The sequence below is a fragment of the Actinia tenebrosa genome, unplaced genomic scaffold, assembly GCF_029948245.1.
Source record: "Actinia tenebrosa isolate PJP-AT-01 unplaced genomic scaffold, QUT_ActTen_1.0 PGA_scaffold6__47_contigs__length_16458017, whole genome shotgun sequence".
Taxonomy (NCBI): Eukaryota; Metazoa; Cnidaria; class Anthozoa; order Actiniaria; family Actiniidae; genus Actinia; species Actinia tenebrosa.
In genome coordinates this window covers 1,833,263-1,848,839 of record NW_028292583.1, presented here as the reverse complement: position 1 = coordinate 1,848,839, position 15,577 = coordinate 1,833,263, and the positions used below count along the sequence as shown (strand labels likewise).

The 15,577-nt window shown below is 36.9% G+C and overlaps 3 protein-coding genes and 1 long non-coding RNA gene across 6 annotated transcripts in view; all 4 read right to left on the bottom strand.

Moving 5' to 3' along the window:
- Positions 1 to 269: 269 nt before the first annotated feature.
- LOC116307711 (uncharacterized) lies at positions 270 to 6,273 on the bottom strand. The gene is made up of 6 exons (XM_089039298.1): positions 5,816 to 6,273; positions 4,704 to 4,833; positions 3,728 to 3,905; positions 3,486 to 3,634; positions 1,878 to 2,095; positions 270 to 1,695 (listed from the first exon to the last, which is right to left on the bottom strand). The coding sequence occupies exons 1-6, from the start codon at positions 6,170 to 6,172 to the stop codon at positions 1,519 to 1,521; spliced, it is 1,209 nt and encodes a 402-aa protein (XP_088895424.1). The 5' UTR covers positions 6,173 to 6,273; the 3' UTR covers positions 270 to 1,518.
- A 254-nt stretch (positions 6,274 to 6,527) lies between these two features.
- On the bottom strand, positions 6,528 to 8,522 carry LOC148905821 (uncharacterized). The gene is made up of 3 exons (XR_016121617.1): positions 8,392 to 8,522; positions 7,956 to 8,168; positions 6,528 to 7,381 (listed from the first exon to the last, which is right to left on the bottom strand). It is a non-coding gene; the product is annotated as an uncharacterized LOC148905821 (long non-coding RNA).
- On the bottom strand, positions 8,385 to 11,623 carry LOC148905820 (uncharacterized). Its single transcript, XM_089038873.1, has 4 exons — positions 11,264 to 11,623; positions 10,382 to 10,511; positions 9,402 to 9,579; positions 8,385 to 8,550 (listed from the first exon to the last, which is right to left on the bottom strand). The coding sequence occupies exons 1-4, from the start codon at positions 11,615 to 11,617 to the stop codon at positions 8,385 to 8,387; spliced, it is 828 nt and encodes a 275-aa protein (XP_088894999.1). The 5' UTR covers positions 11,618 to 11,623.
- Positions 11,624 to 14,412: 2,789 nt separating this feature from the next.
- LOC148905818 (uncharacterized) overlaps positions 14,413 to 15,577 on the bottom strand; it is a 49,179-nt gene continuing 48,014 nt past the window's right edge. For all 3 annotated transcript variants that reach the window (XM_089039278.1, XM_089039279.1, XM_089039280.1), the window contains exons 5-6: positions 15,002 to 15,219; positions 14,413 to 14,792 (exon numbers count right to left, since the gene is read on the bottom strand). In XM_089039278.1, coding sequence (XP_088895404.1) covers positions 14,616 to 14,792; positions 15,002 to 15,219 — 395 coding nt within the window. In that variant the 3' untranslated portion in view covers positions 14,413 to 14,615. The remainder of the gene's footprint in view (positions 14,793 to 15,001; positions 15,220 to 15,577) is intronic.

Genomic DNA, 15,577 nt, shown 5'->3' with positions numbered 1-15,577 from the left:
ATTTTGATACATTTTGATACATTTTGATACATTTTCACTAAACTTAGCCCCCCCACCTTGCCTTACAATGTCACTATCGAGCCCCCCCAGTCAAAAAACTGCTCCGCCGTCCCTGCATCCATATCTATATTTCTTTTCGTGCACAACTGTTAAACAAAGAAATGAAACCTTATGGAACAACACGTGATCGGCATTTCTGAAATTATGGGAAAACCTCATTACGCCCAAGATAGAGGCTTGTGGTATGGACAAACAAATATGACTATATATACTATATATACTGTGTTTATTGCGAATACAAGTACTTTACAGATGATCTTGAAGATCAAATGGTTGAGCCACGTCTACGAATTATGTAATTACTGCGATTTTAAATATTCTGCCATCTCGGTAGTTACTTGGCTGCACGCTGGTGAAACTTGGTTTTCGCTGCCGTCAATCAAAAATAATCAGTCGGTACCTTTTATGTTCTTCACTGAAAAATCAATTTCACAGCCGATGAAATGTCTCTAGATCGCAGAATATGGAAAACCGTATGGTATAAACCCTACTAATATAAATAATTATAATATTTATTACAGTCTTCAATATACCAAAGCTATGTAAGCTATGATTTTGTATTGCACTCTCTGAATAAACCCATAATGTCCGAAACACAGCTCGGAGCACGGCGCGGACACGGTCACGCCAATGTCACGGCACTGTCCGAAAAATTCTATGCCTGCGCGCTTTATGACTGCTTCGGCAACACACGCACGCGTTTTTTATTTCTTCAAACCCTTTGACAGATATCTATTTAGTAATTGTAGTAGTGGTAAGTCACATCAAGACACATGATGTATACAGTCCTTTTTGAAGAACCTTTGTAGCTGACCGGCCGGCTTCAATGGACTTCAACCAGTGCCACAATCCTAAACAAAAAATTTTTTTTCATTTTTTTTTTCTTCCAAAATTTCGGAACAGAATCACTAGTTATGAATAATAAAATAAAAAGGATAGGATAAAAGCTGCAAATTAGGCGTTAAAAAAAAAAAAAAAAAAAAAACGTCTACGATCCGGACGGTCCAGCTAGCCGAAGTCCAGTCCATTCCATCTATGTACGGTTCCTGATTTTCCAAAATTAAAAAACACTCAAAATCCGGGCATTTAGAAAAGGAAAACAAGTTTTAGAAGTTGGGCATGTTTTTGCTATACATAAAGATTATTCATGGCCTTTCAAAAGGTGAAAATTTAAAAAAAAATTAATTCAAGATCCAGTTGCAATCCATTTCAGTCAAAAGCAATCCATTCCAGTCACATCCAAGTAACATCCAATGTATCTCAAAAGCATCTTAATAGAGAAAAATTAGTCATAAAAATCTGTAACGATCCACAGAGTCAGCTATAGACACATGATGTATACCGAGTCCTTTGCCGAGTAACCTGATATTAGAATAAACTAGCCCGCAGATTCAGCGTACAGGGAAACCTAATAGACATAAAGCTACGTGTGACCGCTTTTGTATTTCTTGTGCAAAATTAAGGAACAGGTTTCTGACAGACAAATGGTAGTTTCCACTCGTCACTGTCTGGCACGTTGTCAAGAGCCTTCTTGGCAGTATTAACTGTTCCTATTGGTCCAGTTGGCTGGGTGAAATTCCAGAGAGAGGATCTAACTGCTTCTCCGTTCGTCCACTTCCATGCACCACCAGCATCCTGTACGAAATAACAAAGAATTCGTTGGGTAAGGCTGATCATTTAAATCCCGATGTCGAGAAATTGTTTTACTTTTTTTCGTTAATTTTTACATTCTCAAGTCTCTCGATTTCCCTCTCCGAAAGATTCAAGATTATTATTTTAAACACTCGTTGTGAAACATTTTTTCTATCTGATCTTACCTGACTCAAACCCACCAGAATTTGTTGGTCTGCGATGCTTCTTCTCTGCAGATAGTCTTGGAGGAAGATTAGCTTAGCCTTTGAGTTAAACACTCCGAGAATCCCACCTTCGAGAGCGCATGTCTGAGCAGCTGGCGTCTGACGAGCCTTGGTGTCAAGAAAAAACTTGTAACAAGCTTGACGATTCTGGTGCCAGTCTTTACCATCATTACAATTATCTGTGACAAGAACAATGTATGAGTCAAATAACAGAGTCTGTTTATCAGAATGTTGAACTTAATGGAATGTGTCTAGGGAACAAAAATCTCGAGCTTCACGCGGCTTTGAATACAATAGTGCGCTTTTACGTGACGATGGGACATGTCCCTGCTAAATTTTCCAGCGTGTGTACAAGTTGTGATTTTATTGCAGGCGTGCTAATCGTCCCTGCTACACCTCCCCTCGTGTTTACGTTTCAATTGTGCCGCTGCTACGTGTCCTTGCGGGACACCATCCCCCTACTTATCCGTGAGTGCGTACATGTTGTAAATGTGTTAAGGCTACATATCGCTGGAACACGTCCCTGATACATTTTCTTAAGCATGCGTCTGTTGTAATTATGCTACTGATACATGTCTCTCCAACATGTCCCAGCTACACGTCCACTCGAGTGTGTACAGAACGTGATTGTGTCGCTGCTACATGTTTCTGGGTCATGTTCCAGCTAAGTAACCCCTAGTCTGTAAATGGGTCTATACGTGTCATATTCTATTTTTTCAAATCGAGGCGTTCATAATGTATGGCAAGGGGGGGGGGAGGGCAGGTGGAAATTTGAAATGTCCAGAATAATTCTTAACACCCCCCCTTAAAGTCATGCAAAAAATACGATCCCCCCTAAGCAAGGGTTGTAGCTTCTTCCAAAAATTGTGCATCCCCCCATTTTTCAGATAAAAATTTGCCCATCCCCCCTCAATTTCACCTGCCCCCCCTCCCCCCCCCCCCCCCCCCCCCCGCCATACACCATGAGCGCAGCCTAAGTACACAACACCAATTACTTTATCAAATTTGAACTTCATTTTCATGGTATGAGTTCGCTACCAATATCCTCTTTGATATCGTAAATATTCAAAGCTTGTTGTCTCTTAATTTAATTCATTTAATTCATGATTACAACACGCGCTCTAAAACGAAAAGGAATTTATATTTGCCTCACCAAAACTTAAATTATGGCCAGTTTGGTGTAAAGTACGCAGCCGTTGCAAACTGGAACGAAGTTCCTCTTGAAATCAAAAATAGTTTATCGCTTAAAAGTTTCCGTACAAATTTCAAAAAATACCTCATATCTCAGTAAACTACAAGTTCTTATATTTAACTCGTAGATGTAAATCTTTACCGTAACTGTTTTCACCTTAAAAATGCTTGATTTCTATTTTACTATTTTATTGTAAGTATAATATTCCGCCATTCACTATTTCTTTAAAATTGTTTACATTTGTGCAGGATCTTTCTTAGTTAACCCCTTTTGGGTTGTTCCTCCTGCACCTTTCCACTTCTTTCTTAAGTTCTATTTGTAATTCTTTGCTTTTTGTGTGTGGAAAAATAAAAACCTTTGGAACCTTTGAAACCTACCTGTTTCTCTGTAACAGTACACATCATGCCTTGAGTTCCATTTATCTTGCGGGGTGGTACTTCCCCGAATACTGGGTGGAGATGAGGAGCATCCTTGTCGCGGATATATAATGGGGAATCTTACAGTGCCATCTACCAACCAACCGTACCTGCATAACGAAATAAAATGCAATACTTTAATAAAATGGATGCATTGCAGGCCGAAAATTGTTTTTTGTTTTGAAAACTTTTTTTTTTTTCACCTGCAGGAATCAAAACCAGCTTTCCAGGCATCATCCAACTGCGTCAAGCTTGAGATCTGAGCACCGAAAATAGCACAAGCTCGCTCTGCTTCGTAATAGTTCAGAGCATAACGTAGAAGCTTGATTGTCAAATTGAAAACATTACGAAATGTCCCAGATTTTTTCATCAAGGAATGATCTGTGACAATGTAACAAAATAAAAGCAGAAATTTATAGAGTGACGTCACACCTTTTTTAATTGCTATTGCCATTAATTGCCATATGTAGAAAGATGGGGATGACAGACAGAGAGACAGACATATTTTATTTGGCGTTTTGTACAAAGTTGCACATCAACTTAGTTCCAAATAAGTTACGAATATATACGTATGTTTATGTATGTGCATAATATCTATATTCACATATTCCACACATACACGTCATACGTATATATATATATTTTGTATATATAAATGTTCATATAATTATTTCGATAAAATGATGATCATGATCTTCGGGAAATTTAAAAAATAACCCCCCCCCCCCCCCCCCCAAACAAAAAAAAATTCTTATATATTTTATATGAATATATATCTGACATATTTTCATGATATTTTTTTATTGCTGCACATCGAAATATTTATGTACGCTGACTCATTTCTGCAGGATAAATAAAGTTATTATTATTATTATTGTTATTATTATTATTATTATTATTATTATTATTATTATTATTATTGTTATTATTGTTATTATTGTTATTATTATTATTATTGTTATTATTATTATTATTATTATTATTTAAGGGTAATAATGATAGTTTTAGTCTCATTCCAAGTGACAAACCTTGTGAAACATCCCACTCATTGTTATCGCAAAATGATCTAATGTTTAAACCGGCAGTAATATAGTATTTCTACTTCTTTATTATTTTTTCCTTATCAAAGGTTTTCCTCACGTTTGGTATTGAAACACTTGTTGTCCATAATTTACTTACCCACAGCGCAGTGTTGGTCAAGATACGGCAGGCTTGGGATCTGTATCGAGCAGTTACAATGATACGTGCCTTCATTCATGTTAGGGACACAACTTCCTCCATTCAAACAAGGATTCGAGAAACAAGGTTCCTTCGAATCAATAAATGAATGAATAAATAAACAAAATAATAATGAATAAATAAATGAAGTTAACTCTATTTGGACAAAAAGATTACCATACGGAGGAGGACGAATAATGTCAATTTGCTTCGAGCCAATCTGAACGAGACTTTTGATCATTTTATGAATCATAATATACAGACAAGGTGACGTGATATATTTTTCACAGTCATACGAATTATGGCTAGTGAAATGAAATGATAGAAATCAATGGTGTTTGCGTAGCAATGGTGCACTCGCCTTTCACCTCTCATGGGTCTCAGATTCGTTTTCTGAAGAGCTCAGTGTCCGTCATGTATGTGTGAGTAGAGTTTGCAAGGTCCCTCTCTGGATTCGATATATTTTCTTCGGGTTCTCCAGTTTTTCTCTCTCTCCAAAACCTGACACGTTAAATTCCAATTCGATCTGTGAGTTAGACGTGCCCTGGCTTAGAACAGCCCAGAAGTTGTTTCAGAGTTCGATATGGGAGTTATCCGTGCAAGGACTAAGAACATAGTTAATGGAGCGGAACGAATGCTTAAAACAAGCTAGAACAGCCCTGAGGTTGTTTCAGTTAGTTACTAATGGAAAAGATTGAAAACATTTAAAAATTATTTAAAAAATTGAAAAAAAAAAAAAAAAAAAAAAAAAAAAAAAAAAAGGAAAAAAGGAAAAGAAAAAGATTAGAAAATTAAAATCGTTATGTATAGCAGACTTTGTGATACCGAGGAAGTTCTTTGCATTTTTCTCACTTATACAATAACAATTTCTCACAATATAGTATTTTCATCCAGTTATATTTGACATCGAGAATGAAGCAGGTGCAAAACAAGCTCTCAGTTAAAAGATACATATCTTTCTCATAGCTTCCCTTAAAAACCCTTTTCAGAGCCTTTCTATAGATCGATATTTATATCATTTCGCTTATATTAATCATTTTTCGGTTATCAAGCAAAGTTCTAAGAGTACTTACAGCCAGTCCATAGAAGTCGAAACCTTCTCGTTTTTTCAAACTGAGTGGTTTTAATAAAGACGTCGAGTTGTTCAGTTCACAGTCCAAAGTCGTTTGGTTTGGTTTCTTGCCGACGTTGATGGACAAACAGGATGTGTGATCTAAACACATCAGTTGACAGGACGAGACATCGGTCATACTGGAGTGCACTGTTATGGAACTATCGGTGAGAACTGTACCAGGTTTGTGGAAGAAGTTCATGAACTTGAACCCAAGCTGGTCCCTGGATACTGCTTTGAATTCAGCATACGCATTTGTGGGCAGCAAGATGATGGTGGAAACACACCAAACAAAATTTGGAATTTGTTGCCTCATCATTGCTGATGATACTAGTTGGGTTGCAGTTTTCGTCAAACTAATTTTTTCTGATTTTTCTTCTTTTGGCTATACCTCACTGTAATAAACTGATCTCTGTGCGACACAACTGCCAAATTTGCTACTAACCACCAATTGAGTCAAGAAAAGAAAGAAAAACCTTTTCGTCCAATAGGTAGCTTTATTAATATTTCAACATTGATCTGCTTAAAGTTTCCCGAAATGAATGGTGAGTCAATGATAATTGAGAGAAAAAAGTCAATGGTGTTCAAGTTTAAACAAAGAACCTGCAGCTGTTAATTTTGTATTTTTACTTTTATTGAAATGATTTTCAAATCACAAAGAAGAGTTTGGGTAAACTGTTAAAGTGTTAAATTATTTTCTCTGCTGGATTCTGAAGAAAGAAAGAAATGGTTTATGTAATTTTCGGTCAACTTTTCATATTTGCCATTCCGCGGCCAATTGCATGCATGAGCTAGGACTAGTTGCTATGTTCATTGTTTACTGCTCCCAGTTTTGTTTTTCAGTGTACTATATTTTCATTAGATTTTCACGGATTATATAGCATCTTATAATTAACTTTAGAGTAACACCTTGCTGACATATAGACAAGATTCCAGTGAAACTTTGATCCAGAGAAAACTGAGCCTCAGACTACGGCTTTTCAACGCGGTGCGTTCGTTGCCACTAGTGTGATTTAAAGTAAAGGAATCTGAGAAAGGGGACAGATGATTCGGCGCTAGACGAATTTCACTATGCAAAATACCAAACAGATGAGGCCTGGGAGCGAACTCTCAAAATGTGGTTTCCAGAAATGCTGTTTTGCGTTCTGCCGATGTTTATGACCAAAAATAGGTAAACTAGCCTACTGCGTTTTAATGTGTGTCAATCACTGAAGCGACACCAAGTCATCAAATATTGGAAAAAACAAAAATCTAAAGTAAAAGGAGACTCTGCTAGCAGAGGGTAAGACACAGCCAAATCCTGGCTCATTATATAGTGCTTGCCTTTCAGTGTTTTTTTTCGTGGGCAAGATTAAGGAACAGATTTCTGACAGACAAATGGCAGTTTCCACTCGTCACTGTCTGGCACGTTGTCAAGAGCCTTCATGGCAGTATTAACTGTTCCTATTGGTCCAGTTGGCTGGGTGACATCCCAAAGAGAGGATTTAACTGCTTCTCCGTTCGTCCACTTCCATGCACCAGCAGCATCCTTGATCAAGAAAATATACTTCAGTAAGTATTTTTTTAGTCGAATTTTCACGAAGAAAAGGTGAAAGATGTACTGACATTGTGGGTGAAATTTTTTGTTCATTAAATTTTTTTTAGTAGCTTAAAAGCATCATAAAATTGCTTCTCTTATCAAAAAGAATTCAGAGGAATATATTTTAATTTTCGAGCATTTTTCATTTACACACACAATAGAATCTCTATAGAGGTTTTGCACCATCACGTGCCCACGTCCATAATACAGCTTGGATTGCCTGTGGTTAGATGGCAAAACAATAAAATCCCTTTGCTTTTGGGAATTGAGTTCTTTTTCATGTAAAACGATTGTGTTGCTTTTGCCATCTGACATGGCTGCCGTCACGTGGTGGTGGAAAACCTCTATTAAGTGACCAACCGTTATGTAATATCTAGTTGCTAAAGTCTCAAGGATTGGTTTTGCAGTACTTTATACCTCCGTTAAGAGCCCGCCTTTATCAGCCGTAGTCAGCCCCCGCCCCTTTATAGAGGTTTTATTGTAGTTTATTCTATCATTACTTAAGCGCTAAATCAATTCTAACCTGGCGAAGACCAACGATTATGTGACCCATAAAGTTCCTTCGTTGCAAAAAAATCCTGTATGAAACCGATTTTATTTATCGAGTTGAAGACTCCCAGAACTGCCCCTTCAAGTGCGCATGCGTCAGTAGCGGCACTCCAAGGTGCTGTGGTGTTAAGAAAGAACTTGTAGCAATTATTATCATTTTGGATCCAATCTTTATCTTTACAGTCATCTGAATGGAAAGATGGCAATACTGTTTCAATCATTCATATATAGCAGCTATAAAAAGTTATAATAAGTATTTTACAGCTTAGCACTGCATTGCGCTGCCTCAGTTTTGGATAATAATATGATACAATGCACAAAAACCAAAAAAATCGAGTTGGCAGTCCAGAGATCCCCAGGATACTGTCAGGTTTATAAATGACCAAACACATTAAATGTAATTTCAATACCTGTTACTCTGTAGCAGTAGACGTTGTATCTGTTTGTGGCTTTGTTTTTTAAGACAGTGCTCCCCCGTATACTGGGAGGGCCAGTTCCTGCACAACCTGTATAAGAACGCTGATTGTAGATAGGATATCTTGATGTCCCATCTATCATCCAACCCATAACTATAGAACGAGGGAATACAATGGTTAATATCAAATGTAGTGATAGTGGTAGTGGTAGTGGGTAGTGGGTAGTCGCGGTAGGTGGGTAGTGGTAGTGTTAGTGGTAGTCGTAGTGGTAGTGTAGTGGTAGTGGTAGTGTTGTAGTGGTAGTGTGGTAGTGTAGTTGGTAGTGGTAGTGGTTAGTGGTAGTGGTAGAGTGGTAGTGGTAGTGGTAGTGGATAGTGGTAGTGGTAGGTAGTGGTTAGTGGTAGTGGTAGTGGTAGTTCGGTAAGTGGTAGTGGGAGTGAAGTGGTAGTGGTAGTTGGTAGTGGTAGTGGTAGTGGTCGTGGTAGTGTTTAGTTGGTTAGTGGTACGCTGGTAGTAGGTAGTGGGTTTAGAGTGGTAGTTGGTAGTGGTAGTGGTAGTGGTAGTGGTAGTGGTAGTGTGTAGTGGTAGTGTGGTAGTGGTAGTGGTGGTAGTGGTAGTGGTAGTGGTAGTGGTGGTGGCAATCGTAGTGTCATAGCAGTGGTAGTGGTATAGCAGTGGTAGTGGTAGTAGGAGATTGTTGAGATATAGTATATTGAATTTTGTTTGTAGTCGACCTCGATTATGCTTGTTTTTCGATCTCCATCCGCCGTTCGCCCAGACATTCAACCTTTGAAATAGCTGTAAACATTACCCTCTGGCTAGGGACTAGGGAGTCCTGGCAACGGCTCCACGTAGCGACATTTATAACAAAAAAATTATTTTTTTTTAAAAATGAAGAGGAACTAGTCACATTGCCTGGTGACTTGCTATCCACAAATCCCACAAGCCAGCGAGGGAAAAGCTATCCTAGTTGATAAGAAAAGAAAAAAACTAATAAAACATACCTGCAGGAATCAAAGCCAGCTCTCCAACTATCTTCCAACTGCTTTAAGCTTGATATCTGAGCACCGAAAATAGCACAAGCTCGTTCTGCTTCGTAATAGTTCAGAGCATAACGTATAAGCTTGATTCTCAAATGGAAAACACTACGAAATGTCCCAGATTTAACCAGCAAGGAATGATCTGTGAAAATGGAACAAAAAGCAAAAAAAATCATACGTTAATCTCCCACCTTTTGGAAAATGTGGATGGAGTTTAACTAAAAACTGACAAAAAGTCTGAAATTTAACTATCAAAAAATTAAAACCCCGGAAATTTAACTTGCAAAAAGCCTGAAATGTAACTGACATCTGGACCCAGACTCTTCTTTTTCTGTTTACTAATTTGCAGAAAATATCCTTACGTTTGAGCAAGAGAGCATGGTTTGAGTGAGCAGTTGACGTCCGGTACCAATAGTACCGCTAAAATACTTTCAATTACACATCAATATAAAATGATATTCATTTGCGCGAAAAAAATCAAACACACGTATATATACATCATACAGTCACGTGCTTTTATCAATTGATGATTATATATCGAACAATATAAAAAACGATGGTTATAAATTGGCTACTATCAGGTCTATAACTGGTAATTAATTGATCAATTAAATTTAATTAATTAATTAACTAATTAATTATTCAATCCATTCATTCATTCGTTTTTTTGTTTGAGTTTGTTTGTTTGTTTTCTTGTTTGTTCATTTGTTCGTTTGTTCGTTCGTTCGTTCGTTTGTTTGTTTGTTCGTTCATTCATTTAGCGGCGTTCGACTTTATCAGTGTGCGCTACTGAATGTATGTCTTTCATCCTATCATATTCCTTCCTGACTGAATCGATTTCATCCAAAGTTTAATTAATTAATGAGAATTTATGATTTTTTATTATTTATACCCCATGCTGAATGTGGCCCCTTCGAGACAGAATAGATGCTAAGCTTCCTTACCCACAGCGCAGTGTTGGTCAAGATATGGCAGGCCTGGGATCTGTATCGAGCAGTTACAATGATACGTGCCTTCATTCATGTTAGGGACACAAGTTCCTCCATTCAAACAAGGACTCGAGAAACACGGTTCCTATTGGAGAAATACGTAAAAATTCAATGTTATCAACTTGTTCAAGTGATGCTACCAGTACTTGACAAATTAACCGCTTGTCACGTGTTTCATTGAAATAACCTTAACTGCGGAGATACAATCCACCTGCCTTTGTCTAGTCTGGATTCAATAATTAGGGGTTTAGGCCATTAATGGTTTTAATAGGGACAAAGAAATTTAAACCCAGGAATTCAATCACTTTTTTTACCAGATTCTAGTGTAATTTTATGATATCAGATTTTTATATATATCCCGGAGTTATTAGATTGGTTGCCAACTGCAAGTATATGCACTAACATTTGCCTCAAATGTTCAGAAAACCTTTGTAAAAAATTGCACCAATTGGTAGGTAAGTAAGTAAGTGACTTTGCAATAATTTGTACAATTTTGTTAATTAAAATTTTCACAGATACATGGTTACAAGCTACTAAAAAATAAATATAATCATAAATAAATACAAAAATAAAAATAAATCAATCAATTAATGGACGCGTTAAAAAGTAAAAGTAAAACTAAATATGTAAATTGTGGAAAATTGTGAAAGATTGTGGAAAATCAAGGAGCTCAAGGCGGGATAGATGTCTTTTGACGATACTTTCGATTATGTTAGACTTAAGACGGAAAATTAAAATGCGACGCGGATTACTAGTCGTTACTTTTGATGTCTATAGGTGAAAAACGACAGGAAAAATTACTTATCGATGTTTTATCAAAGTTCTAAGAGTACTCACAGCCAGTCCATAGAAGTCGAAACCTTCTCGTTTTTTCAAACTGAGTGGTTTTAACAAAGACGTCGAGTTGTTCAGTTCACAGTCCAAAGTCGTTTGGTTTGGTTTCTTGCCGACGTTGATGGACAAACAGGATGTGTGATCTAAACACATCAGTTGACAGGACGAGACATCGGTCACACTGGAGTGCACTGTTATGGAACTATCGGTGAGAACTGTACCAGGTTTGTGGAAGAAGTTCATGAACTTGAATCCAAGCTGGTCCCTGGATACTGCTTTGAATTCAGCATTCACTGATAGAAAGATGGTGCTCAAAACAAACCCAAATACTACACTAGTCCACTTTCTTTTTTCCATTACTGAAATTCTTCTGCTGTAATTATGTAATAAACGCTATACTACATATTTACACTTGCGAAATGTTGGATTTTTTCACTTTTCCGAAAGTCAATCAAGTTTACAAGTATCAAGTTCATTGAGTACCGTCGTTTGACATCGGCAACTACAAGCACTAGTGTTCTTCTAAACACAATAAAATATTAATGAACTAATTCCTTACCCAATCAATACAAAATCGCGAACTTGTTTATTGTATTGCCACTTATTAAAGGAATGAATATCTGCAAATACTTAGGACCCAATATTGACCATGGTTAACAACAATGATAGCAAACTGAAAATGGATGGTTCTTACTAGAACAGTAGCGCACTTTTCATCCTTTTGAAGCACTTTAAGCTCTTTAGACTTTATACATTCATACACTAAATTTACCATTTTAGATATACACTTATTTCAATAAAGTTAGTCAACAAAAACCTAGAAAGCTGAGATCACTGAGCATCATAGGAAACTTTTCATATCAAGGAAGCATATATATACAAAGCTTTTTTAATACAAACTGCAGCTCGATGATGCTCAGAAGAGGTGAGACTGTAACCGTCAAAAGATTCGCAAGTCCATGAATAGTTATCAAGCGGTTGAACGTGTAAAATGAATCTACCCATGATCCTTGTCGGCCTCAGCTTTATAGCTTTTCAGGTGACTAACTTTATTGAAATAAGTGTATATTAATATACACCTATTTCGAAAATCGTTATCGCACCAAGAGCCTCAAGTAACAAGCCAAGACTTCAGAGAACGTCGGTACTTTATAATTGATTTATCATGGTTCATGCAAGTGGCTATAGCTCTCCACTAATTATCATCTCAAGCAGCCTTGCTTGGAGCAATTTATGAAGTCAATAAATGAAAATGCACCATGATTAACTAATTACAGCTAAAAGTACCGGCGTTCTCTGCGACAACGATTTCTGAAATAGGTGTATAAACGCACACGGCAAGGTGGTGGTATATAGTGGTAGTATCCACTTTAAAGTCCTTAGACTTTATTCATTCATACACTATTAACACTTTAGAAGTAAATTCATATATAAACACACGTGATATATGATATTTATCATGTGATGGCAAGAACATGACGAAAATCTCAGGCAGAGAGCAGTTGTGAATTGTAGCTCAAACTAACGTTAACCACTATCATTTCAACTCACATGATCTCATCAAACCGACTTCTTTATTGTCTTGAAGGGAAAAAAAGGATTTTTGTCTTCAAATCTAACAAATACACAACAGGGGAGCTGCAAAGGAAAAGGAACGATTAAAATGCTTGCATTTAGAATGTCCCTTAAGAAAGCAACCATTCGATGTAGTAAACAACCACGTAATAAAGGCGAACAGTGGGATATACCTTAAATATTCCATGAAAACCAGTGGAAGAGATATTAGACTAATACCCTTAAGTAGACCCTAATTCCATTGTTTTCTTTTGTATCTATTTGACTCGACTTTTACACGTTCACTAGTATTTTTTATTTCACGGGTGATGCATAGAGAATTTGATGAGATAATGTTCTAGGGAACTATATGGCACAGGTGCATCTTAACAAATACACAACAGGAGCGCTGCTATATAATAATAACGAAGAAAAGAAAAGAAAATATTTGGATTTCGAGTGTCCTTGAGAAATGCAAAAATCGACAAGTAAAGACACACACGAGTTAGTAATGTTATAGCTAAAGCACAATTATTTCGCACTTTATCCCATACATTTTAGGACATTTACTCTTAATTAGTGACCGATGTACAAAAACTTCTTCAAAAGCTTCCACAATATGTTGACATGTTGTTGATATAATGCGGCTGTTTATCATTACTCTGGAATTCAAGATTATCTTAGCATCTTGTAGATTTTCGTCATAAATAACTAGTAGATTTCCAGAACCGTCCTTCCCTCCTCGAGAGCTCTCTTCCGACAACTCATTCTTGACTCATCGAGAGTCAAATTAACGCCGAAAAAAGTACCAATTAAAGTATGAATTAAATAAGGGCGATTGTTATTAAGACCTATAAAACAAACCCATGCACAATTATATTGTAGCCAAACATTTTTCCGCTTAACATACTTTTTGATATTTTGGGTCAAAAGATAGACTGAACCGTGAGAGAATTTAGAGTAGTTCCAGATCCAAAATGAATTCATGAAATCCTTTAAACCCTGGCGCGCACAAACGACGTGAAAACTAAAGAATTAGGAGAAATTTGCCATACCGAACACTCCTACCTATATGTTTATATCATTATGGGCGACATCTATTTAAATATTCAACTCTGGAGGATAATTGATTATAGTTGTTCAATCATTTACTCAGCGGTCCTGCGAAAAGAATTGAAAATTGCCTCGTAATCCTTGTAGTACCCTTTACAGAAGATAATTAGTAGTTGTTTGTTGGACAAGATTTCAATTCCACTGAGAAAACTGATGCAACGGTGATTGGTTCATTAAATTGCCTTCAATTTTACCAACGCGTTTATTAGATATTACTTTATATAAATGTATGCGGAGGTTAATATTTAATTCAATTTACCGTTGGTGTAAAAATGCCCGAATTCCCGCTAAAATAGCTCATATTTTGTCCTGTTTATGTGTGACCGTCACAATTTCAGTCGAAAAGTAGCTAAAGACTCCTGCTGGTTTGTAAAGTGAGAATGACGTAAAGCAATGGGTGGTTTGAAACCATGGCCAAGAATTTGATATTACAGAAAAGGTCTCCGCCATTTCATGAGTTGACAGAACTAAAAATAACGCACTAATTAAACGTAGTTTTCATTTTTATTATTCGCACTCTGTTACTTTTACAAAAAGAGCCTTTAAACTAAAGTGGTAGTTCGTGTGCTATTACTAATGTATATATACTGATATTTTTCGATCGCTGAACTAGCTCAAAGATCCACTACTCAAATCCTTGGATCAACTGTGCGGACCTTTGTGTTTTTTTGTGTGTGTGTGTGCAAGATTAAGGAACAGGTTTCTGACAGACAAATGGTAGTTTCCACTCGTCACTGTCTGGCACGTTGTCAAGAGCCTTCATGGCAGTATTAACTGTTCCTATTGGTCCAGTTGGCTGGGTGACACTCCAGAGAGAGGATCGAACTGCTTCTCCATTTGTCCACTTCCATGCACCACCATTATCCTGTACGAAATAACAAGGAATTCATTGGAGAAAAGCTAAGAAAAATGCCATGATAATTGAAATCCCGATGTCGACGAATTTTAACTTTTTTTCGATTTTTTTTTTTTTTTTTTTTTTTTTTTCCCGCCACTTTCTTTACCTCTCGGATTCCTCTACCGAAAGTTTCAAGATGAAATTTTAACAAAATCATTTTTTCTATCTGATCTTACCTGACTCAATCCCACCAGAACTTGTTGGTCTGCGATGCTTCTTCTTCGCAGGTAGTCTTGGAGGAAGATTAGCTTAGCCTTTGAGTTAAACACTCCGAGAATCCCACCTTCGAGAGCGCATGTCTGAGCAGCAGGCGTCTGACGAGCCTTGGTGTCAAGAAAAAACTTGTAACAAGCTTGCCCATTTTGGTGCCAGTCTTTACCATCATTGCAATTATCTGGGACAAGAACAATGTATGAGTCAAATAACAAAGTCTGTTTATGAGAAAGTCAGCAACGAAACAACGAAAGCAATGCAACATGTTTTGTAAAAATGATATACCATGTCCATAATAACATGATATTATATTATTGTCTAGTGTACAAGACAGGATGGTCTTGAGAATTCTTTTTTTAAGTTGTATCCATATTCAATTTGACTTAGTTAAGTAACAACTGTTAAACAAAGAAATTATACTCTTGCAAATGACAAGTGGTCTGAAATGGGGGAAAAAACGCCCGAGGTAAAGAGGTCTGTATATATATATTCATATATTGTATTTAAAAAACGAGGCTAAAGCCGGGCAATTTAGCAAA